The 23,537-nt window shown below is 51.5% G+C and overlaps 1 protein-coding gene and 1 pseudogene across 1 annotated transcript; both read right to left on the bottom strand.

Annotated features, from left to right (window-relative positions):
* Positions 1 to 1,289: 1,289 nt before the first annotated feature.
* Positions 1,290 to 2,128, bottom strand: LOC118261506 (olfactory receptor 14C36-like). Its single transcript, XM_035572361.2, has one exon. The coding sequence runs from the start codon at positions 2,046 to 2,048 to the stop codon at positions 1,290 to 1,292; it is 759 nt and encodes a 252-aa protein (XP_035428254.2). The 5' UTR covers positions 2,049 to 2,128.
* A 12,851-nt stretch (positions 2,129 to 14,979) lies between these two features.
* LOC126913616 (olfactory receptor 14C36-like) lies at positions 14,980 to 15,898 on the bottom strand (annotated as a pseudogene).
* Positions 15,899 to 23,537: the final 7,639 nt, after the last annotated feature.

Genomic DNA, 23,537 nt, shown 5'->3' with positions numbered 1-23,537 from the left:
CCCGACCCGAAGGCAGCAGAGAGGCAGAGCCCAGCGGGCAGTGAGGGGCAGCCCCGAGGGCCAGCGGGGCTGCTCCTCCCTGTGGCAGCTGGGCTCTGGGCCCTGAGCCCCTCCTGCGTGCTGGGGCTGCTCCCCCAGCTCCAGCGGACATGGGACCTCTGACCAGTGACGTTCTGAATGTATTTCTGATGCCTTCCTTATTGTCTTTATCCACACAGCAAGCCTGGCTCTGTAGGTACATGAGATGATTGCGTTAAAGTAAATAAATTTACATGCTGAAGGTTAAAAACTCCATTATTCAAATAAAAATCATATTTAAAAATAAAAAAGTTAAAGAATAATAATAAAAATTTTCCCCTCAGTTTCCGAAATAACTTCTTAGTCATGTTAGTGCTTTTATTTAACATTATTAAACATTTATTTACATTTAATTAAACATTTATTTACATAACATTTGCAATTAAACATTTACAATTAAACAATTACAATTAAATCATAAAAAATTTGTAAATTGCAAATTAAATTACAATTAAACAATTACATTTACAATTAAACATTTATTTACATAACATTATTTAACTTTGGGGTTGTGGTTGACAGCAAGTTGAATATGAGCCAGCAGTGTCCCCTGGCAGCCAGGAGGGCCAACCGTATCCTGGGGTGCATCAAGCACGGCATTGCTAGTCGGTCGAGGGAAGTGATTGTCCCGCTCTACTCTGCGCTGGTGCGGCCTCACCTCGAGTACTGTGTGCAGTTCTGGGCACCACAGTACAGAAAGGACATTAAACTGTGTCCAGAGGAGGGCAACGAAGATGGTGAAGGGCCTAGAGGGGAAGACATATGAGGAGCGGCTGAGGTCACTGGGCCTGTTCAGCCTGGAGAAGAGGAGGCTGAGGGGGGGACCTCATCGCAGTCTACAGCTTCCTCACGAGGGGGAGTAGAGAGGCAGGTGACCTATTCTCTGTTATCACCAGTGAGAGGACCTGCGGGAATGGTGTTAATCTGAGGCAGGGGAAGTTTAGGCTGGACATCAGGAAGAGGTTCTTCTCCAAAAGGGTGGTTGCACACTGGAACAGGCTCCCCAGGGAAGTAGTCACTGCACCAAGCCTGTCTGAATTTAAGAAGCGATTGGACTGTGCACTTAGTCACATGGTCTAAACTTTGGGCAGACCTGTGCGGTGCCAGGAGCTGGACTAGATGATCCTTATGGGTCCCTTCCAACTCGGGATATTCTATGATTCTATGATTATGTATTATGACAGTAATACTAATGACCACATTACTGATGCTTAAGAAGCATGTACAAAAACAGTTTTAATCAAAGCATTCTTGAGCTCCTGGTTCCTCATGCTGTAGATGAGGGGGTTCACTGTTGGTGGCACCACTGAGTACAGAAATGACACCACCAGGTCCAGGGATGGGGAGGAGATAGAAGGGGGCTTCAGGTAGGCAAAAATGGCAGTGCTGACAAACAGGGAGACCACGGCCAGGTGAGGGAGGCACGTGGAAAAGGCTTTGTGCTGGCCCTGCTCAGAGGGCATCCTCAGCACGGCCTTGAATATCTGCACATAGGACACCACAATGAAAACAAAGCAGCCAACACCAAAAGAAGCACCAAATAGAAGAACCCCAACTTCCCTGAGGTAGGCATCTGAGCAGGAGAGCTTGAGGATCTGGGGGATCTCACAGAAGAACTGGTCCACAGCATTGCCTTGGCAGAGGGGCAGGGAAAATGTAGTGGCCGTGTGCAGGACAGCATTGAGAAAGCCACTGCCCCAGGCAGCTGCTGCCATCTGGGCACAAGCTCTGCTGCCCACGAGGCTCCCGTAGTGCAGGGGCTTGCAGATGGCAACGTAGCGGTCGTAGGACATGACCGTGAGAACATAAAATTCTGCTGTAATCAAGAAGACAAAGAAAAAGACCTGTGCAGCACACCCTTGATAGGAGATGGCCCTGGTGTCCCAGAGGGCATTGGCCATGGCTTTGGGCAGAGTGGTGGAGATGCAGCCCAGGTCGAGGAGGGCGAGGTTGAGGAGGAAGAAGTACATGGGGGTGTGGAGGCGGCGGTCGCAGGCTACGGCGGTGAGGATGAGGCCGTTGCCCAGGAGGGCAGCCAGGTAGATGCCCAGGAAGAGCGCGAAGTGCAGGAGCTGCAGCTCCCGCGTGTCTGCGAATGCCAGCAGGAGGAACTCAGTGATGGAGCTGCTGTTGGATATCTGCTTTTTTGGGATGTGGTCCTGAAAAAAAAGAGGATGAGAGTAATAAAGTGCAAGAAATTTATCAGAAGAAAACTAATTCCATTTCACCTTTAAATTCATCAAATAAATTGTCCACTTTCTGGCTGATATTTGGCAGATTCCTTTCATGCATCCTGATTCATTCTGCCTGGGGGTGTCTGTCAGAACAGCCAGCTCTGCTATTGGTAATGCAAGAGTCAGTCCTGTCCTACAGCAAGAGGTGAAGAGGAACATTGGAGAATGTCAGATTCACTTCCCTCCTGATATCAAACGAGTTTTTCCCCAGTTTTGCTCCTAGTTCACCAAACTGTAGAGCAGAGCTGTGGTGGCTTATTGATTAATTAATTTATTTATTAATTTATTTAATTTATGTTCTAGCTGCCCGACCACTCCTCAGAACATATTCCAAGCCACAAATCCTGGTATTTCTGCTGGAATTGAAGAAGTGAATCCTTGTGGCTCATCATCAGAGAAATCAGGATCATCCTCACTTTAGTGTAGACTGTCCTTCAAGGAGGACAGCCAGTCTGTCCATCAAGTCTGGTCCCAGCTGTCCTGTGACAACTGCAGGAAAATTCTACTCACATCTTTGACTGAAAAGAACAAGGCCACTTCGGAGAGGAGAGGAATCAAGGCTCCAAGTGCCCATCTCCAGACCCCCCACCCTGTCCCCGTACTCCCCTTCCCCCAAGCACCCCGAGGGCTCACTCCATGGGCAGGTGAAACCCCCATCCCCAGGCAGCCTGGGAACAAGACCAGCAGCAGCACGGCCAGGTGCAGAAGCCAGGAGGAATGGCAGCGTGCTGCTGCCAGGGGAGGCAAGGCCAGGGAGGGACAGACGGACACTCAGCAGACCCTCCTGGGCTGCAGCTCTGCCTGCAGAGGAGGCAGCTCCTGCTCATTGCAAATGATCTGTGCTCACCTCAAGCCTGCAGACACCTCCCAAAGGCAGGGGGTATCAGGGCTTTTGTAGCTCCTAAAGATCATCTAGGATAAAGCCTGAGAGGACCACAATGATGGTGTTGGTGCAGTTTGTGGGCTGAGGTGTGGGAAGGGGCTTTATGAAGTTCATTGATGGCATATTGGTCCCTCACTGCAATGCTCCAGGAGTCTCAGGCTCCTGTACAATCCTGACAATCCATTACCATGAAACCTGCCTCCCCTCCACTGCAGTAACCTGAAAGCACAGCCTACAGAAAAAGGCTTGCCTTTCAGGTAGCCCCTGCCTTGGTCTTTCTCTTGAAACATCCAACCATAAATGCCATTCTCTAAAGCATCTTCTGCTCCTCGCTGAAGAAACAGAGAGACCCATCCTGACGGATGCTATCAGCCATCGGATGTGCCAGCTGTAGAAGACCCCTGTGGCAACCCCACCTGCATGGCCCTGCTGCCAGAGACTCACGGTGCTAAGGGCCTGCAGATCTGTCCTGCCACACGCTGCCCTCTGTTGCTGCGCTCCTCACTGCCTCCAAGCCCTCTCTCCTTGTCTCCTCTCCCCGTGCCAGCTGCGGTCAGAGCCCCCAGCCCTGCTGCGCTGTGCAGAGGAGCTGCTCCTGGGCAGAGCTGTCTCTCTGCAGCGCTGCCCGCTTGCCAGGAGCTCCCCTTGGGCCCAGGAGCCCGGCCCAGCTCAGCAGCACGGCACCCGACCATGGCATCGCTTGCTCTGTGCCATTGGGCTCCCTCGAGGTGTCCCCAAGGCCTCAGGGCTGATAGCTCCCAAAGGCAGCAGGGTCTCTGCTGGAGTGTGGTGTTTGAAGCAGACCGAAGTCATCACAGACTGCTCCTCTCTGAACAGGGGAGAGGCTAGTTTTAAAAGTGCGATTTGTGCTATTAAAGCTATTTTCCTCCCTTTCTCAAATACTTCTTGAGCTGTGTTGCCCCATGTGATGATGACATCAATGTACTGGAGGTGTTCAGGAGATTCCCTGTGTTCCAGGGCAGTCTGGATCAGTCCATGGCAAATGGTGGGGCTGTGTTTCTACCCCTGGCGCAGTCCATTCCAGATGGACAGGAAGCCCCTCCAGCTGAAAACGGTGTGGCCTTCACACTGCTGCCAAAGGGATGGAGAAAAATGCATTAGCAACATTAATGGTGGCATAGCGCTTGGCTGCCTTTGACTCCAGATCGTACCCAATGAAGTTCCAGCATGCCCGGCACAGCAGCACTCAGCGGTGGTGTGACTTCATTCAGGCACAGAAGTCCACCGTTATCTTCCACTCACCATTAGAATTCTGCACTGTCCATATGGGACTACTAAAGGGGGAGCAAGTGTTGCTGATCACTCCTTGGCTCTGCAGTCAATGAACCAGCTCATGCATGGGAATCAGGGAGTCTCTGTTAGTGCAATACTGCCTCAGGTGCACTGTTGTGGTAGCGATTGGCACCTGCTGCCCATTGGCCATCAGCACCTGCACAGCAGAAGGGTCCTGTGAGAGAGTGGGCAAGGTAGACAACTGTTTGATGTCCTCCATCTCCAAGGCAGCTATACCAAAAGCCCACCAATACCCTTGTGGTTCTTTGAAGTACCCCCTCCTGATTTTGTCTATGTCAAGGTTGCACAGAGCCTCCAGGCCTGTCCCAATGGGTTGCTTTTGCCACTCCTTCCCAGTTAGGCTCACTTCAGCCTCCAGTACAGTTCACTCTTGGGTTTGATGTGCCGGGCCAATACTCCTCAGAGTCCAATACACCCGATTGTCCCCTTCCTCCCCCTGGATGGAGGCAGGATCCCTCTAGTCCTGCTCATAGTGTTCATTACTCTGTTTGGAGGACTATCTGCTAGAAACTGGAGCAGCAATTTTCTCAGAAGAACCACTTTTTGTGAATGTTTTTCCTTGCGCTTCATGGATCCGTGCCTCTAGGGTGGAGGTAGGGTAGATTTTTGCATCCCGTTTTCTCATGGCCTTTCCATGGTCACACAGGCAAAACCACAGGGTGGCACGTGGTATGCACGCACTATATCAACTTTCTTGAGCAAAGGGATGCTTACACCTGATAGCTGAGCTATTGGTTCATGCAGGTGGGGAGGAAGACGTATCCTCTTGTAGTTCTGCCATCTCATGAGAAAGTTTCTCTGTAGATGAGATGCAGGCCCATAGGGAAGAAGAGAGACTTTTGTTGTAATGCCAGAGTTGGCTAGCCGATTCATCCATGTGGGTTCCTCTTGGTCTTTCCAGGTCATAACTGCCAATGAGCTGGCATATGGTGATGGTGCGCTCTGTACAAACTTCTGCCACATGGGTCATGGGCACTTGACTTCATCTGGATCTTTGGATAGCTGTTTGTTGTCTAGGTTACTATCAATCACCTCCAACATGGCTAATTCCCTCAGGTACCGGATACCCCTCTGCATGGTAGTCCATTTCCTTGGTTGACATACATGATCTTTCTTGAAGGGAGACCTTTCCTTGACGCCTGACAGGATTAAGTTCCTTGTACCCTTTTGCAATGGCTTTGTCAATCACTCCTTCTCTAGAGGGGGATCCCAGCTGCTTGGCTTCCCTGCCCTCTAATTCCAGGCTATTGGCCCTGTTCTCCCAGCACTGGAGCAGCCAGGTGACAATGTGCTCACCAAGATGATGGCTGAAATCTTTTCCCTTATCTCATAGCTTACCCTGGGAAAGGGATCACTTGGTTTCTGATGTTTAGATGATCTCTTCTTCTTTGTCCTCCTGCTTCCATGGTGGCCCTTCTTTGGTGACACCTGCCTTATCTTCTTCTTCCTCCTTTCTTGTCTGCGTAGGAGTTTCTTTCCTTTCTAAAGAAAAACTGACTTCCACACCCATTGTTTTCTCTTGCATAAAGAGGCAACCGATAGTGGCACAGGCTGGTTCTCTGCCCCAGACATGGGGCCCATCGCAGGAGATTCAGGGCCCATCACAGGAGTTGTTCCGGCTGCAGGACCTTTCAGAGCAGTTGGAGTGGCTGCAGGGCCTATCGCAGGTTTGGGAGTGGCTCTAGGGCCTGTCACAGGGGTTGGTTTACCTTTGGGCCCATCTCAGGGGTTGTGGTGCTTGAAGCAGACTGAAGTCATCACCGACTGCCTTTCTCTGAACACAGGAGAGATGAATTTTACAAGTGTGATTTGTGCTATTAGAGTGTGGTTGTCAAACATGTTCTCCTTTAACCTGGCAAGTAGCTCAGCACCACACAGCAGTTAGCTCACACCAACCCCCCCAAATGCTTATGTGTTGAGATAAGGGCAGTTTAACGGACCGAAAGGGAAGGGAAATAAGAATAACAGTAGCTTTGATGATGATGATGATGATGATGATGATGATGATGATTGTTATTGTTATTGTTATTGTTGTTGTTATGTACAAAGCAAGTTATGCAGAGTGCAATTGCTCATTACTTACTGATGTCCAGCCTGTCCCCAACTGGTAGAACATTGTGGTAACCATCTGCACCTGCTCTTCCTTGACCTTTAACAACTCCACAAATGGAAGGCTCCTCCCAGAGACTGGGACAACTCTTGTAGACAACTCTTTAATATCCTCTGTCTCCAAGGCAGCTATCCCAAAACCCCACCTGTACCCTTTTGGATCTTTGAAGTACCCTCTCGTGGGGAAGTCTATGTCAAGGTTTCATAGATCAACATTCTTCTTCCTCCTTTCTTTTCTGAGTAGTAGTTCTTTTCCATTCGAAGGAACCTGATTTTCACACCCATTGTTTTCTCCTGCATATAGAGGCAACGGATACTGGCACAGCTTGGTGCTCTGGCCTAGCAAGACGAGAGCTGGGGGGTCTGGTCTAGTCCCCAGACTAGACCTGGGGCCTGTCCCAGGGGCTGGAGTGGCTGCAGGACATGTCAGAGGTGTTGGAGTAGCTGCAGGGCCTGTCACAGGGTTGGAGTGGCACTGACTGAGGCTCAGTAAGCACAGACCAAGTCCCATCACATTCCAGTGATTTGTGTCCCTTTGGAATTGCCAAGGTGGTAACACCTCCTTTTCAAGCACTTCTGCAGTTTTTAAGAATTCTGCACATGCTCAGGGGGGAAGTTCTAAAGCCCTGGAGGTGCCCACTGCTCTAGGTGCCTGCCCAGATCCTCCCACGCTCCCTGCCTCTCCGAACTCTCCTGCCCTGGGGCAAGTCTCTGGAGGGCATTCTTAAATAGTTGTTTATCCTTAAACAAAAGTTGAAACACATTCAGGAGACATCACAATAGGAGCATCCCAAGGATATTCTAAGCTTTGTAGAGCTAGTGTAATTAGCCTGGAGGAGAAGGGGGAGGTGAAGGAGAAAGGGGGACTGAATAAGTGGAGAAGTGTCCCTCCCTTTTCTCCCCCTAGATTGGCTCCCTAAAGCAAAAAGGTCAAGAGTGTAATTCTTAAGTTTCTGAGTGATGGTTCCTGAGGTATGGAGGTGATGGCAATGCTCAGTACAAATGACACATTTGTCACATGACCAGACATTTTACAGAATCATAAGCCAGTGTTACACAGCATAGCAAAATAACTTTAAACCAGCCGCAGACATGATAAACAGCACAACGGGAACACCTGCAGTAAGTAATGTGCTATACAACACATTTCTGAAAGCAAGCACAACAGACCTGAGATCCAAAACGTCGACATTGTGATCAGCAACTACTAAACTGGTCTAATGCTTATAACAATTGAATTTTAGCACTCTCTGGTAAGATCGGTCATTATCTCAACCCTTCGTGCCCCACTCTGGGTGCCAAAAAGACTGCTGTATCTTAATGCAGCAGTTCGAGTACATGGAATTATTCGAACGAGTCCAGAGGAGGGCCACACAGATGGTCAAGGGGCTGGAGCACGTCTGCTATGAAGGCACGCTGAGTGAGCTGGTACTGCTCAGCCTGGAGAAGACAAAGCACTGCAGAAACCTTAGAACAACCTTGCAGTACTTAAGGAAGACCTACAGGAAAGCTGGGGAAACAGTCTTTGTCAGGGAGTGTAGTGATAGGGCAAGGAGTAATGACCTCAAACTAAAAGAGGGTAGGTTTAAATTAGATATATGGAAGAAAGTCTTTACTCTGAGGATGGTGAGGCACTGGAACAGGTTGCCTGGAAAAGCTGTGAATGTCCCATCCCTGGAAGTGTTCAAGGACAGGTTGGAACGAGTTTTGAGCAACCAGGTCTCGGAGGAGGTGTCCCTGCCCACGGCAGGGTGGTTGGAATACGACGATCTTTAAGGTCCCTTCCAACCCAAACCATTCTATGATTCTATGATCCCATGATTTTATGATTATCTACGACACTGCCATTGTTGTCCATACGAAGCCCATAAAGGCTCTCCTCAGAGATTTTGACCAAGATTTTTGGCTAGTCCAGCTGGCATCCTGTTACAAGTGATGTCCCCCAGGTGTCAGTACTGGGACCTATCTTGTTTAATGTCTTTATTGAGGACCTAGATGAGGGGATTGAGTGTACCCTCAGTAAGTTTGCAGACGACACCAAGTTGGGAGGTAGTGTCGATCTGCACAAGGATCTGTAGGTGGCCCTTCAGAGGGATCTGGATAGGCTGGATTGCTGGGCTGAGGTGAATGGGATGAAGTTCCACAAGGCCAAGTGCAGGGTCCTGCAATTTGGCCACAATAACTCCATGCAACGCTATAGGCTTGGGGCAGAGCGGCTAGAAGACTGTGAAAAGGAAGGGGACCTGGGAGTGTTGATTGATGCTCGGCTGAACATGAGGCAGCCGTGTGCCCAGGTGGCCAAGAAGGCCAACGGCATCCTGGCCTGTAGCAGAAATAGTGCAGCCAGCAGGAGCACGGAGGTGATCGTCCCCCTGTACTCTGCTCTGGTGAGGCCGCACCTCGACATATGCTACGGTATCTGATTTAGTATCTTAGTGGGTAGTATTAGTGATAGGATGGTTGGACTAAATGATCCTTTCACACTTTGTGTTTCTATGATTTCTATGATTCTATGATAGGACAAGGGGAATGGTTTTAAACTTAGAGAGGGTAGATTTAGAGTAGATAGTCAAACGAAATTCCTGACTTGGAGGTGAGGCACTGGCACTGGTGCTGTGGGTCCAGAGGTCACCCAGAGGGAGTTTGGATCAGCCCATGCCCTTGTGTTTGAAGGAACAGCTGGCGAGAGTGGAGAGGCATCAGGGAAATCCTGGCAATACCAGAGTGAGAGCCAGGTGGGGAAGAGAAGTGGCTGTCTGCAGCCTTCAGAGAGGTGTGGGACAGCACAGGAAAGCCTGCAGAGGAGAAGGCAGAGGGCTCTGACAAGAATGGAAGGCCGCAGCAACACTGACACCTTTGTCTCCACAGCCATGGCTTATGAGGAGACGTGTTATACTCATGGCATTGGGACCATGTATTCTCCTTTCAACCATGTGCAAACACTGGGAGGTGTCATACCATTGTCCTTCACATGATATTATGGGCATCGTCCCCTACCCCACAGACCCCAGGAAGAGCCCTGAGTGAGACATGGGGGTGCAGGATCTCTCCTCCAGTGGCTGGGGTCAGACCTTGGCCCTTCTGCTTCACCAAAACAAAACGAGACTTTTCTCAGCACAGTGCCTTTGCCTGTCTGTAATCATGGCCTCCAGGTATCTGCCCTAACAAGTCCCTGGGGAGGCCCTCACAGTAACAGACTAGAATAGCCAACAGAGTATAAAGTATAGAGTACTCTAAAACAACAGAATACAGTAGCCAACAGAGGTGAGACAGGTACTCTGGTATAATGAAAGCCATCAGAAAGCTGATCCCAGTTAGACGACTGCTATGGGGAGGTTAGGAGTAGCCTGGCCAGGAGAGATGTGAGATTTGGGGGAGGGAAGAAAAGGGAAGAGGAGCTCGGAAGCTTACTTTCTAGAGGTTAGGGGGTTCATGTAATGTTGATGCTGCTGTAACACTGGCTTCAAACAGTCATGTATGGTCCTTACACTATTTTCAACAGTATCAATAATCCCTCAACATAAACATTAGTCCAACACCCTGGCAGGAATCCACTACTGTAATGCAGAATTCGAAGTATCGCCTGAAGAAAAACTCAGCCTATAGCCCCTTTCCCTTACCTTTACTCTCTTGCTTACGCTAATCACTGCCCTTAACACTAACATTAAAATGCTCTATTTAACCCCAGACATCTTGACAAACCTAAACAAAACCCTTAACCACAGTGCATGCCCACACCCTAATCAGAGAATGACTCCACAAGACGAACACCAACCATCCAACTAAAATTTGCTTAATCTCTAACCCAGAAAGGTAAAATGTGGTCACTAGGAGACTAGAAAGAGGTCAGCTCTGCCTCAGGACGTCCTGCCCCAGCAGGAGGAATGTGACTGTGGCAGTGACTGTGAGGTCACTTCTGTCTCTGCAGCTGATAGGGCAGCAGCAGGAACGTGTCACGGAAAGGGACTGTGAGGTCCCTTCTGTCTGTAGGTGGCACGTCACCCTTGGCTTCTCCCTGGGATCGGCACTTTGGGGCTGACATGTGCCAGTGGCCCTGCTAGGCCAGCAGAAGGCCCCTGCTTGGCATGCTGACTGTGGGATCCCCTCTGCCTCCATCCCCAGGAGGACCCAGACAGAAAGAAGGCCCGCATAGGGGTTGTCCTGTCCCTTCTGCTTGAGTCCAGCACTGGACAGCACGAGGCACAAGGCCTGGCTGTGTCTAGCCAAGAAGCTGCAAGGCCAGCAGCAGGCCCAGGGCTTGGGAGATGCTGGCGAGGTGACTTGTGTTTGCTTGGCTGACAGGCCGCAAGGAGCCTGATGGGTTGGGATGCCTACTTGAGGAGTGGTTTCCACCCTGATGGAGCTTTCTTTGGTAGTAGGAAAGAGCAGGAGAGAAAAAACTGCCAAAAAGTACACCTTGGAAGGGTGGCACTGGCCACGAGGAGGAAGAAATGTCCCTCAAAGAGTCGTGCCATGGTTACAGAGGTCACTCAAAGATCAGACCTTAGCTTTGTGTTTCAAGGAACAGCTGGTGAGGGTTGATGAGACACTGGTGAAATGATGGAAATGCCGGGATGAGAGCTAGGTGGTGGACAGAGATGGGTGTCTGCAGACTTCAAGGAAATAGGACAAAGAGCGGGACAGCATAGGAAAGCCTGCAGAGGAGAAGGAAGACGATGCTTTTCCCTTTGGCTAGAGCTTCTGAAGAGACGAGATATAGTCATTGCAATGGGGCCTCACTGCTTCCTTGATACCCTGTGCAGGGGTGGGGAGGTGTCAGAATGCCGTTCTTCTCGTGGCATCACACTGTCCAACACATCCTACAGAGCCCAAGAAGAGCCCTGAGCCAGACGTGGGGGTGCAGGATCTCCCCTCCCAGTGGCTGGGGTCAGGCCTTGGCCCTTCTGCTTCACCAAAACCAACCAAGACTTTTCTCAGCACAGCGCTTTGCCTGTCTGCAATCATGGCCTCCAATTATCTGCCCTAACAAGTCCCTGGGGAGGCTTTGTTAGTAACAGCCCTCCCTGGGGCCCATTAATACTCCAAGTCACTTCAACTTTTCCTTCTGACTTTACTTGCTCAAGCACTTGCATCGTTCTCCTCTCAGTACCCAAGTTTCAATGACTCAGCACTAAAATACACCACGGAACTCATTAAAACAGAGAAAGTCCTAAACAGCCATATCTCTCCCACAGTTTTTTTCAAGTCTTCAAGACTTGTGCAGCTAATTCGAGAGCTTTCATGGTGTAGTTAAGGAGGAAGATTTCAAAGAGCACCTAATAGAAATCTTTCCTCATTTTAAAGGCTGAATTTTGTTGCATTTCAGTTTGGAGCATCATTTTCCTATCGGTATTGGTCAACGGTTACTGCTTTGATGCCCTGTATAGGTAGGAAGAGCAGGGTTTTTCCTATGTAAAAACAAACGGCAGGAAATCATGCTGCAATTTAAAAAAAAGAAATAAAAAAAAGTTGAAGTTCCTTTTTTTTTTTCCCTCCAGTAACGTTTACCTTCCCAAAAGGATGACTGTACATGATCTATTTTACACTGATTAATAGGAAATTTAAAATAATTGTGTTAATATTAACCCATATCATACTAATTCAATGAGAAACGATGAGTTTCTTGCTAAGGAAACCATTAGACAGACTGCTGAGAGATGGGCGAGCTGGAACTCACTGAAACTCAAAGCAGCAACTGGGTTGGTGAGAGCGGTCTGAATGATCAAAGAGTAAGGGGAGGGCAAAGCAGGAGAACCATGGGAAGTGCATGGGTCCAGACAGGCAGCTGGAAAGGGGACATTCAGCAGGGTCTGTGTAATCAAGTCAGGTTTTGAGCCTGGAAGATGAGGGAGCACACCATGATAGACAAAGCGATGACAAAGCAAGTACAGGTGAACACCAGTATTTCTTCTCCTGTGCTGAATATAGATCATGGAAATTCTCATTTCTTCGTGATAGAAATTACACTTCACGTGAGACATTTAACGGAAGGGACTGAATCATTTGAGCTGATGAGTAGTTGCTTTATTAGTTAAGGACTTAAAAAAATTTCTGGGTATTGAGGCAGAGCTTTGCTGTCTGAGCATAAGCAATCAGGGAAAACCACCAGAGACCCCTTTGTATTTGAGGTACTTCCCTGGACCAGCAGATGTCAGAAAAGACCTGCAGGAGACCAGAGCCCCTTGAGGGATTCAGGTGGAGATGGATGGAGTTCCCAGGGCACCTCCACTGCCAGCAGTGGTCTTTGTCCCTGTAACTGCAGCCCAGCCCAGCACAGGAAACCCCTTCAAAGACAAACCTCTTCTCCAGTGCGTTCCTGGGGTTGACCTAGATTTGAAATGGCCATTGGAAACCCATGATACTGTCCCTTAGTTCTACTAGACACTTGAACATCCATTCACCTTCCTGGGTCATCTTCCGGGGCATCTAGCAAACTCAGGCTGAAAAACTGAAGTACACCATGCTTCAAATGGCTGAGGCAGAATCCATCAGCTTGCCCCACTTTGGGGAATCATCCCCTTCCAACTAGGGATCTGAAAGTGAGAAGTGTGAAATGACCCATCAGGTCAATGCGCAGAGTAAGGGAAAGTCACACATACTGTGCTGGAGTAGCAGAAGGCAAAAAGCATTGCATTGTGCCTCAGAGTAATCAAGGAGACCTAATCCAGTTCATCTGTGAGATAAAGCAGAGTGAAGGACGCTGAGTTGTGTCCTAACATGAAGAAGGATGTACATCCCTGGTGAAGGAACTGTCTTTTTGTGCCATCACCAATGCAAATTACACAAGAACTACATCAAATAAAGGTAACCTGTCCCACCCTGGCTCTGTCACCCCACAGGGCAGGGGAGAGGGAGCTGACAGCCAAGGGATGCAATTCGGTGCAGGAGGTGGGGCCCAGCAGAGACAAGGAGCCAAGGCAGTGGGGTGGGGGAGGCCAGGAGAAGCAGCCCAAGGGGTGGTGCTGCTTGTGAGGACACGTTAGTGCCAGCAGCCTTAGTGGGCAGCAGCTGTGCGCAGGCGAGGGGAGGCCAGGAAGCGCATGCCAAGAGCACTCCTGCCAGCAGAGACAAAACCGTGGCCGAGGGCAAGGGGAGGGGCAGGCCCAGGGCAGGGGGCTGCAAGGGCCATGCTGAGCTCCCTGCCCCTGCAGCAGCCGCACTGGCCCTCAGCAGACATACTGGCCTGCACGCACGGGGAGGTGCTGGCGTGCATCAGAGAGCAGCAAGGAGGCCGCTGGAGAGGGCCGGGGCGAGGCGTGTGGCAGAGCCCCATGCAGGGGCTGGCTGGGGGTCCCCTCTGCTGCAGCCACCACAAGCAGCGTGGCAGGAGGAGGGCAAGCAGGGCTTGTGGCCATGGGGCAGAGGCTGGGTCTGGATGCTCCGTTAGCGCCGTGCAGGTCCTGGCAGGCTGCAGTGAGGGGACGAATGCCCCGGGCCCCCTTCCTGCTCTGCCCAGGCCAGCAAGGGCCCCGAGCGGCCTCCTGTCCCCTGCCCCTGCAGCTCTGGGCTCCCTTCCCCAGCCCTGGCTCTGCAGCACCAAGCCCTGCTGGGAGCCCTCCCCTGCATGCTGCCACCGCTCCCTGACGCTGCTGGTGCCCTCTGCCGGGCACTGCCCAGCCCAGCCCAGCCCCTGCCCACCTCTCCCCACCTCCCGGACCTCTCCCCAGCCCAGCAGCCCAGGCTGGGCTGGCCCCAGGGCAGTGCCCACCGCAGGCTGCTGCAGGGCTCTGGGCACGGCCACCACAGCCCCAGCCCCTCGCAAGGCACCGCAGCTGCTGGGACAAAGGCGGCTCTGGGCGTCCCCAGCAGCCCCCGGGCTGGGGCCAGCCACGGCTCAGGAGATGGAGGGCCGTGAAGCTGCAGGAGCCCTGGTCTCCTGCCTGGGAGATCCCCAGCACAGAGTGCCTGTGCCCCGCAGGGCCAGCCCCGCTCCCCAGGCCAGCACAAGAGGCCTGGCCCAGGCACAGAGCAGCTCCAGATTCCGGTCCGTGAAGCTCCACATTGCCCCACTGAGCAGTGGTGGGCAGCCCTAAGGGCCACCAGGGCTGTTCCTAAATGTGACAACAGAGCTTTTGGCCCTGAGCCCCTTCTCCGTTCAGAGAATGAGATGGGATCTGAGAGCTTTGAATATCTCATGGCTTCGTTATTGTCTTTATCTACACACGAAGTTTGGTTCTTAAAGTACAGGAGATGACTGGGTAAAAATTAACAGGTAGAAGGATGAGAAGAAATTTCCTTAAATTAAAATAATATTATCACACATTTTAAAAAATAAGACTTAACAATTTCAGAAAACATTTTGTGAGAAATTCTCTCAGTACTGTTAGGATGGTGAGGATATTACTGATACTTCAGAAGTATCTATGAAAGTAATTTCCTTAGTGCATTTCTCAGTTCCTGGTTCCTCATGCTGTAGATGAGGGGGTTCACTGCTGGAGGCACCACCGAGTACAAAAATGCAAACACCAGGTCCAGGGATGGGGAAGAGATGGAGGGGGGCTTCAGGTAGGCAAACATGCCAGTGCTGACAAACAGGGAGACCACGGCCAGGTGAGGGAGGCACGTGGAAAAGGCTTTGTGCCGGCCCTGCTCAGAGGGCATCCTCAGCACTGCCCTGAAGATCTGCACATAGGACAGCACAATGAAAACAAAACAACCAAAGACTAAGGAAAGTGTAAAGACAAGTGCCCCAACTTCCCTGAGGTAGGTGTCTGAGCAGGAGAGCTTGAGGATCTGGGGGATCTCACAGAAGAACTGGTCCACAGCATTGCCTTGGCAGAGGGGCAGAGAAAATGTAGTGGCCGGGTGCAGGACAGCATTGAGAAAGCCACTGCCCCAGGCAGCTGCTGCCATCTGGGCACAAGCTCTGCTGCCCACGAGGAGGCTCCCGTAGTGCAGGGGCTTGCAGATGGCAACGTAGCGGTCGTAGGCCATGATGGTGAGAACGGAATACTCTGCTGCAACGAAGAAGAGAAGAAAAGAAGACCTGAGCAGCACACCCTTGATAGGAGATGGCCCTGGTGTCCCAGAGGGCATTGGCCATGGCTTTGGGCAGAGTGGTGGAGATGCAGCCCAGGTCGAGGAGGGCGAGGTTGAGGAGGAAGAAGTACATGGGGGTGTGGAGGCGGTGGTGGCAGGCTACGGCGGTGAGGATGAGGCCGTTGCCCAGGAGGGCAGCCAGGTAGATGCCCAGGAAGAGCCCGAAGTGCAGGAGCTGCAGCTCCCGCGTGTCTGCGAATGCCAGCAGGAGGAACTCGCTCACAGAGCTGCTGTTGGGCATTTCCTGCCCTTCATCAAGGGCACTGCAAAGAAAAAATACAGACTGCTAGTGGAAATATCCCTGAGCAATACTCATTTCTTTTCTCATTAAAGCCTTCACAATGTCTTTCTTTCATTGTTACCTTTGTGTCTCCCCCTGGTTGTAGCCCTGCTTTATGCTTGCTGAGTGTCCTGTACTCAGCAGCCACCTCTGCCCATCAGCCCCCAACGGGCCACCTCTGCTCCACTGCAGTGGTAAATGTTGTTGCTGTGGTGGCAAACCTCAGCCAGAGGTCATGTCCAGGAGGGCTGCTCTGTCCATCCCCTGGTGCGCAGCTGCTGGCTGCTTGCAGCACTCAGCTGGGGGATGGCTGCCTCAGAGGTTGTGCTAAAAAATTACATCTCCTTGTCTGCAGGTCCTAAAGAACAGCACAGAAAAACCCTGGTGCCGTCTGTAAGTAGAGAGAAGGGAGGGGATATTCTGAGGTTCATCACTAACCTGCTTAGGTCTCAGGTCAATGCAGTAGAAGCTCAGTCACCTGTGCAAATCCAACCACTCAGTTAACACAGAGTCTGCCCCAGAATCAGAGCAGGAAAAGCCCGGCAGGCAGAGACTGCAGAAAGTGCCTGTCTTTGCAGGCAGCCCCTGCCCTCCCCTTCCTCTGCCCAAGGCTGCCCTGCAGCACCTTCTCCTCTGCACCGCAAAAGCCATGAGAGACATCCTGGCAGCTCCTGGCCAGGCAGAGATGTCCCAGACCCAGGAGCCCCTTCCAGGAACCTCCCCTGCACTGTCCTGCAGCCAGAGACTTCCCGAGGGCAGGGCTGTGCAGGTTTCTCCTGCACTGAGCTCTCGTCTGCCCGCACCCTCCAGGCTGCCTGGAATCCCTTTCTGCCTGGGTGCGTGCGGTCAGAGCCCCCAGCCCTGCTGCGCTGTGCAGAGGAGCTGCTCCTGGGCAGAGCTGTCTCTCTGCACCACGGCCCTCTTGCCAGGAGCTCTCTCTGTCCCAGGAGCCCGGCCCAGCTCAGCACCAGACGCCCAGACCAAGGCATTGCAATCCCCCCTCGGGGGGCTTTGGGGAGGAGCCCACGAACCTCAGGCACTGAGAGACAATTGAAGACATCTCTCCAGAAGTCCAAGTCAGAGGCAAGTTTCCTGCAGTGTCCCCCTGAGGGCCAGCACTGACACAGCCTCCCTTGGAGCTCGTTAGAGCAGAGCATTGGAGGCAGTGAGGACAAGGAGACAAAGGCAGTGTGAAGGTGACCCTGATGTCACTTTTCCAAACTGGATGTGTTTCACCAAGCACAAGGGTCAGGCCTTGACCCCCAGCCCCTGGGAAGGGAGATCCTTTCCCTTCACACTGCTCAGGGCTCTTCCTGGGGCAGGAGGAGATGGGGATGTGCATGGCCAAGTGCAGGAGAATGGTCCGAGCCCTGCCTGGTTCATGGGTGGGGGCGAGGAGGCAATGAGGCCCTGGTGCTTTACCGATAAGCTGTCTCCTCCTAGGCCTCAGTGGCAGAGACAACAGCCAGAGCCATGGACACAAAGACCTGGGTCCTGTTGGGACTTTTAACCTTGCCTATGTCCTTGCTCCCCTGAAGACCAGAGTATCTTAGGGACTTCCAGACCTGCACATCTTTTCCTGCCTGCTCTAGACAAAAATCTGCCTGTGGTGTCACCTCTTTCCCTGCTGGCTGCAAGCCCTTGTCCGTGTGGTGTCACACCGGGTCTTAGCTGAGTAGCTCATATGAGATCCCTCGTGGTGCCCAGGCCCTCCTCCTCCTGGGCACTGCTCCCTCAGCAGGGTCCCAGTCTGCCCTGATGGGTGGGGTTCCTCTTCCTCTGCTGCAGGACTGGGCTCTTCTCCTTGTAAAGGTCAAGAGGTTTCTGTAGGCAAATCCTGCAGTTTCTCTAGGTTCCCCCACACTGATGCTCCATTCTGTCAGCTGTTCATGTCTGCAGGCAGACACTTCAACCTTCCTGTGATTGCGCTATCTCTGACAAGACAGCAGCATCAGGAATTGCAGGAAAGTTTGGATGATACAGGAGTAACCAGCTGAATGGAATTGCAGCACAGAGTCACAGAAGGGTGAAGGATTGCAGGCTGCCAGGTTCCACCTCTTCTGTGCTTCCTTCTCATGCATGGTTTCATTTTAGCTGGAGCTGTGTCCTAAAGATTGTGGGCTGTGCAGGGAAGTATACAGATGGGTTAAAGCCCAGCTGGAGCTCAATTCATCTATTACTGTCAAAGACAATAAAAACTGTTTATAGAAACACTCTAAATAATGGAGGATTAAGGAGAATCATCATCCTTTACGGGATGTGGGGGAAACCTGGTGACAAGAGATGAGGTAAAGGCTGAGGCACTTAATGCCTTCTTTGCCTCAGGCTCTAGCAGCAAGACCAGTTGTTCCCCTGGACAGTTTTTCCACCTCATGGCTCCTCTTTCCAAGGGGCACTTTGTGGCAGTTTTTTCTCTCCTGCTCTTTCCTACTACCAAAGAAAGCTCCATCAGGGTGGAAACCACTCCTCAAGTAGGCATCCCAACCCATCAGGCTCCTTGCGGCCTGTCAGCCAAGCAGACAGAAGTCACCTCACCAGCATCTCCCAAGCCCTGGGCCTGCTGCTGGCCTTGCAGCTTCTTGGCTAGACACAGCCAAGCCTTGTGCCTCGTGCTGTCCAGTGCTGGACTCAAGCAGAAGGGACAGGACAACCCCTATGCGGGCCTTCTTTCTGTCTGGGTCCTCCTGGGGATGGAGGCAGAGGGGATCCCACAGTCAGCATGCCAAGCAGGGGCCTTCTGCTGGCCTAGCAGGGCCACTGGCACATGTCAGCCCCAAAGTGCCGATCCCAGGGAGAAGCCAAGGGTGACGTGCCACCTACAGACAGAAGGGACCTCACAGTCCCTTTCCGTGACACGTTCCTGCTGCTGCCCTATCAGCTGCAGAGACAGAAGTGACCTCACAGTCACTGCCGCAGTCACATTCCTCCTGCTGGGGCAGGACATCCTGAGGCAGAGCTGAGCTCTCTAGTCTCTAGGACTAGGGTTTACCTTTCTGGGTTAGAGATTAAACAAAGTTTTAGTTGGAGGGTTTGGTGTTCTGCTTGTGGTGTCAGGTCTGTGGTTAAGGTATGGAGAAGCTATATGGTTTATACGGTTTTGTTCAGGTGTTGAAGAAGTCTAGGGTTAAATAGAGCAAGGTAATGCTAGTGTTAAGGGAAGGCATTAGGGTTAGCAAGATTAGAAAATGGATTCCTTTCAGAGTGTTGGAGTAGCATTTAGGTTTAGGGATTAAAATTCCTGGTTCAAGTAAGGTAAGGGCCATACGTGACCGTTTTAAGTCAGTGTTACCGCAGCATCAACATTACATGAACCCTCTAACCTCTGTGAAATCATTAATTTCTGCTGGCCAAGCTCTTCTTCCCACCCAAAAATCTCACATCTCTCTTGTCCAGGCTGCTCCTGACCTCCCCATATCCTATTGGATCAGCTTTCTGATGACATTCTTGATCCCAGAGTATCTGTCTCACCGCTGTTGGCTACTCTAGTCTCGAGACAGAAGTGGCATTGTAGTCAGGAGGGAAAGGGCACAAATGTCTTTAGGATCATCCTGCACAACATGCCCATCAGCTCTGCACCTCCACAAAACTGCGCTTCCTACCTACAAGTTTTGTTTCCCAGAATGGCTTCTATGGTCCAGGGTTTCCCACCCAGGCCCTCACGCATGCTTCAGTTTCAGATGTGCAGGGATGGGATAAGGAAAGCCAAGGCACAGATGGAACTGAGCTTATCAGGGAAGAAAAGAATAAAAGGAAGAGATTCTATAGATACATCACTCAGAAAAGAAAGGCCAAGGAGAGTGTACCCCTCTGATGGATGAGAAGGGTGAACTGGTAATGACAGCCATGGAGAAGGCTGAGGGACTCAACAACGTCTTCTCCTCAGTCTTCAGTGCCAGTCAGGCTTCCCAAGTGTTTCATTTCCCTGAACCCACAGATGGAGGCTGGGGGCCTGGAAGTCCCACCCGCTGTAAGTGAAGAGCAGGTTCGACACCACCTGATGAAAGTAAACACATACAAGTCTATGGGGCCTGATGATTTGCACCCCTGGTCCTGAGGGAACTGGCTGATGTAGTTGCCAAGCCTCTCTCCATCATATCTGAGAGTCCTGGCAGTCGGGTGAAGTCCCTGGTGATTGGAAAAGGAAACATCACTCCCCTTTTGATGAAGGGTAGAAAGGAGGACCCAGGGAACTACAGAACGTGAGCCTCACCTCTGTGCCTGGCAAGACATGGAAAAGATCCTCCTGGAATCAATGTCAAGGCACATGCAAGACAAAGAGGTGATCTGAGACAGCCAGCATGGCTTCACCAAAGGGTAAATCGTGCCTGACCCGATCTGGTGGCTTTCCACAATGGAGTGACCACATCAGGACAACAAGGGAAGACCAACCGATGTCATCTACTTGGACTTCTGTGTTTTGACACGGTCCCACATGATATCTGGTCTCCAAATTGGAGAGATACGCATTTGATGGGTGCACCATTGGGTGGATAAGGAGTTGGCTTGAAGGTCACACCCAGGAGCGATGGTCAAGGGCTCTATGTCCAAGTGGAGGCTGGTTGAGTGGTGTCCTCAGGCGTCTATCCTGAGCTAAGTGCTGTTACTTAGCTCCCCTGTGTCAGGGGCTTGCAGTGGCAACCTTAGCTCGCCCTCCTCGACCTGGGCTGCATCTCCACCACTCTGCCCAAAGCCATGGCCAATGCCCTCTGGGACACCAGGGCCATCTCCTATCAGGGATGTGCTGTCCAAATCCTCTTTTTTGGTCTTCTTGCTTGGAGCAGAGTATTCCCTGCAGTTCACATCATGGCCTACGACCGCTACGCTGCCATCTGCAAGCCCCTGCACTACGGGAGCCTCGTGGGCAGCAGAGCTTGTGCCCAGATGGCAGCAGCTGCCTGGGGCAGTGGCTTTCTCAATGCTGTCCTGCACACGGCCACTACATTTTCATTGCCCCTCTGCCAAGCAATGCTGTGGACCAGTTCTTCTGTGAAATCCCCCAGATCCTCAAGCTCTCCTGCTCAGATGCCTACCTCAGGGAGGTTGGGCTTACTGCAATCACCTTCTTTTTAGGTGTTGTTTGCTTTGTTTTCATTGTGCTGTCCTATGTGCAGATCTTCAGGACAGTGCTGAGGATGCCCTCTGAGCAGGGCCAGGCACAAAGCCTTTTCCACGTGCCTCCCTCACCTGGCCGTATGCTCTCCCTGTTGGTCAGCACTGCCATGGTTGCCTACCTGAAGCCCCCCTCCATTTCTTCCCCGTCCCTGGACCTGGTGGTGTCATTTCTGTACTCGGTGGTGCCTCCAGCAGTGAACCCCCTCATCTACAGCATGAGAAACAAGGAGCTCAAGGGTGCAGTGAGGAAACTGTTTCTCTACGGTGCTTCTTAAGTGTCAAGAATGTCTTCAATATCTTTGATTTTGATTTAATAGTATTCTTGGCCTTTTGCCTGTTAATTAATGTACTTACTTTGACAGTAGTATCTAAACTACTTATAGAACTATCAGCTCCAGACCACCGGTGTACATATAGAGCAATAAAGAAGCCACGAGAACTTTCTCGATCTCAACTTTCCTCTCTTCCCATCACCTCTGTAGCTGGGGGGAGCAGTCCCAGCTCAGGGCCAAGAACCCAGCTGCCACTGGGAGGAGCAGCCCTGGTGGCCCTCAGGGCTGCCCTTCACTGCCCGCTGCGCTCTGCCTCTCTGCTGCCTGGAAGAATCATAGAATCATTAAGGTTGCAAAAAGACCTCCACGTTCATCCCATCCAATGGCTGTCCTCCTAATAATGTCATCACAAAACCCTATCGCTAAACACCATGAGGTGGGTCTGCCTCCCCGCCTGCCCAGCACAGCCTCCCTCTGCACGACCCTTGCTCTGCAGAGCAGCTCCTCTGGTTGTCATGTCACAGATTCCAACTTTTGCCTGAAGTCATCCCTCAGGGCTGCTTGCAGCTTTCTACACAGAGGTGGCCACTGCAGAAGCCCAGCCTCCCAGATGCCCAGGGGGGCATCTGAGGCCTGTATGATGGCCTGGGAAACGTCACACTGGATCCACAGAAGCCATTCCCGAACCAAAACACGAAAGCAGGAAGCTCACTGTGGTGGTGGTGGTGCAGAGCTGCTGGGCGCCTTGTGCAGGGTGCTCCTACAGACCTTTGTGCCCTTTGCCCTCCTGACTACAACACCACTTCTGTCTCAGGAATGGAGGAGCCAACAGCGGTGAGACAGAGATCATGAACTGTGAGATCACGAGTGCCATCAGATAGGTGCCCCTTAGAAGACAACTGATATGGGGAGTTCGTGAGAAGCCTGGCCAGGAGAGATGTGTGGATTTTCGGGAGGGAACAGGGGCTTGACAAGAGGAAATTAACAATTTGAAGAGGTAAGAGGGTTCACGTAATGTTCATTCTGCTCTAACACTGACTTAAACAGTCACGTAAAGCCCTTCCCCTATTTTAACTAGTAACCTTAATCCCTAAACCTAAATGCTGCTCCACACCCTGACAGGAATTCACTACTCTAATGCCTGACCTCAAAGAATCCCGTGAAGCCAAAACTCAGCCCCTCACCTTTACACTTGCTCTGCTCTCTGCTCACCCTGATCCCTTCCCTTTACACTGCCATTAAAATGTTCTATTTAATCCTAGAGAACTTCTTACCAGTGCTAAAGAAAACCCTAAAGCGCAAAGTTTGCCCATAGCCTAACCACAGACCTGACACCCCAAGAGAACACCAAACCCTCCCACTAAACATTTGCTTAATCTCTAACCCAAGCCCCTGTTCCCGTGCATTAACCTCCTCACCTTAAACCCTCTCCTAAACCTTAACTCGGAGATCATGAAAGCCATCAGAAAGCAGATCCCAATGAGATGACTGACATGGGGAGGTCAGGAGAAGCATGGACAGGAGAGATGTGAGATTTGGGGGAGGGAATAGGGGCTTGGCCAGCAGAAGTTGAGGAATTTGTCGAGGTAAGAGGGTTCAGGTTATGCTGATGCTGCTGTAGCAGTGACTTAAAACAGTCATATAAGGCCCTTCCCCGGTTCAATCAGTAACTTAATTCATAAATCTAGCTACCCCAAACCCTGACAGGAATCCACTACTCTTATACAATGAAAATTGAACAACCAAATAATACAGAAATACTTATTACAAGTGCACCAAATTCCCTTTGATATTCATCTGAGCAGGAGCGCTTGAGGATGTGGGGGATTTCACAGAAGAACTGGTCCACAGCATTTGCCTTGGCAGAGGGGCAGGGAAAATGGAGTGCCGTGTGCAGCACAGCATTGAGAAAGCCACTGCCCCAGGCAGCTGCTGCCATCTGGCCACAAGCTCTGCTGCCCACGAGGACTCCCGTAGTGCAGGGCTTGCAGATGGCAGCGTAGCGTTCGTAGGCCATGACAGTGAGAAGGGAATACTCTGCTTACAACAAACAAGAGTAAAAAAGGGACTTGGGCAGCACACCCTTGATAGGAGATGGCCCTGGTGTCCCAGAGGGCATTGGCCAATGGCTTTGGGCAGAGTGGTGGAGATGCAGCCCCAGGTCGAGGAGGGCGAGGTTGAGGAGGAAGAAGTACATGGGGGTGTGGAGGTCGGTG

The sequence above is a fragment of the Cygnus atratus genome, chromosome 31 (genome assembly GCF_013377495.2).
Source record: "Cygnus atratus isolate AKBS03 ecotype Queensland, Australia chromosome 31, CAtr_DNAZoo_HiC_assembly, whole genome shotgun sequence".
In the NCBI taxonomy this organism is placed as follows: domain Eukaryota; kingdom Metazoa; phylum Chordata; class Aves; order Anseriformes; family Anatidae; genus Cygnus; species Cygnus atratus.
Note: the sequence above shows the minus strand (reverse complement) of the source record. Positions and strands in the feature narration are given on the sequence as shown.

Excerpts from the sequence above, each read along its gene's own strand:
- LOC118261506 (XM_035572361.2), bottom strand. The coding sequence starts at position 2,048 with ATGTACTTCTTCCTCCTCAACCTCGCCCTCCTCGACCTGGGCTGCATC.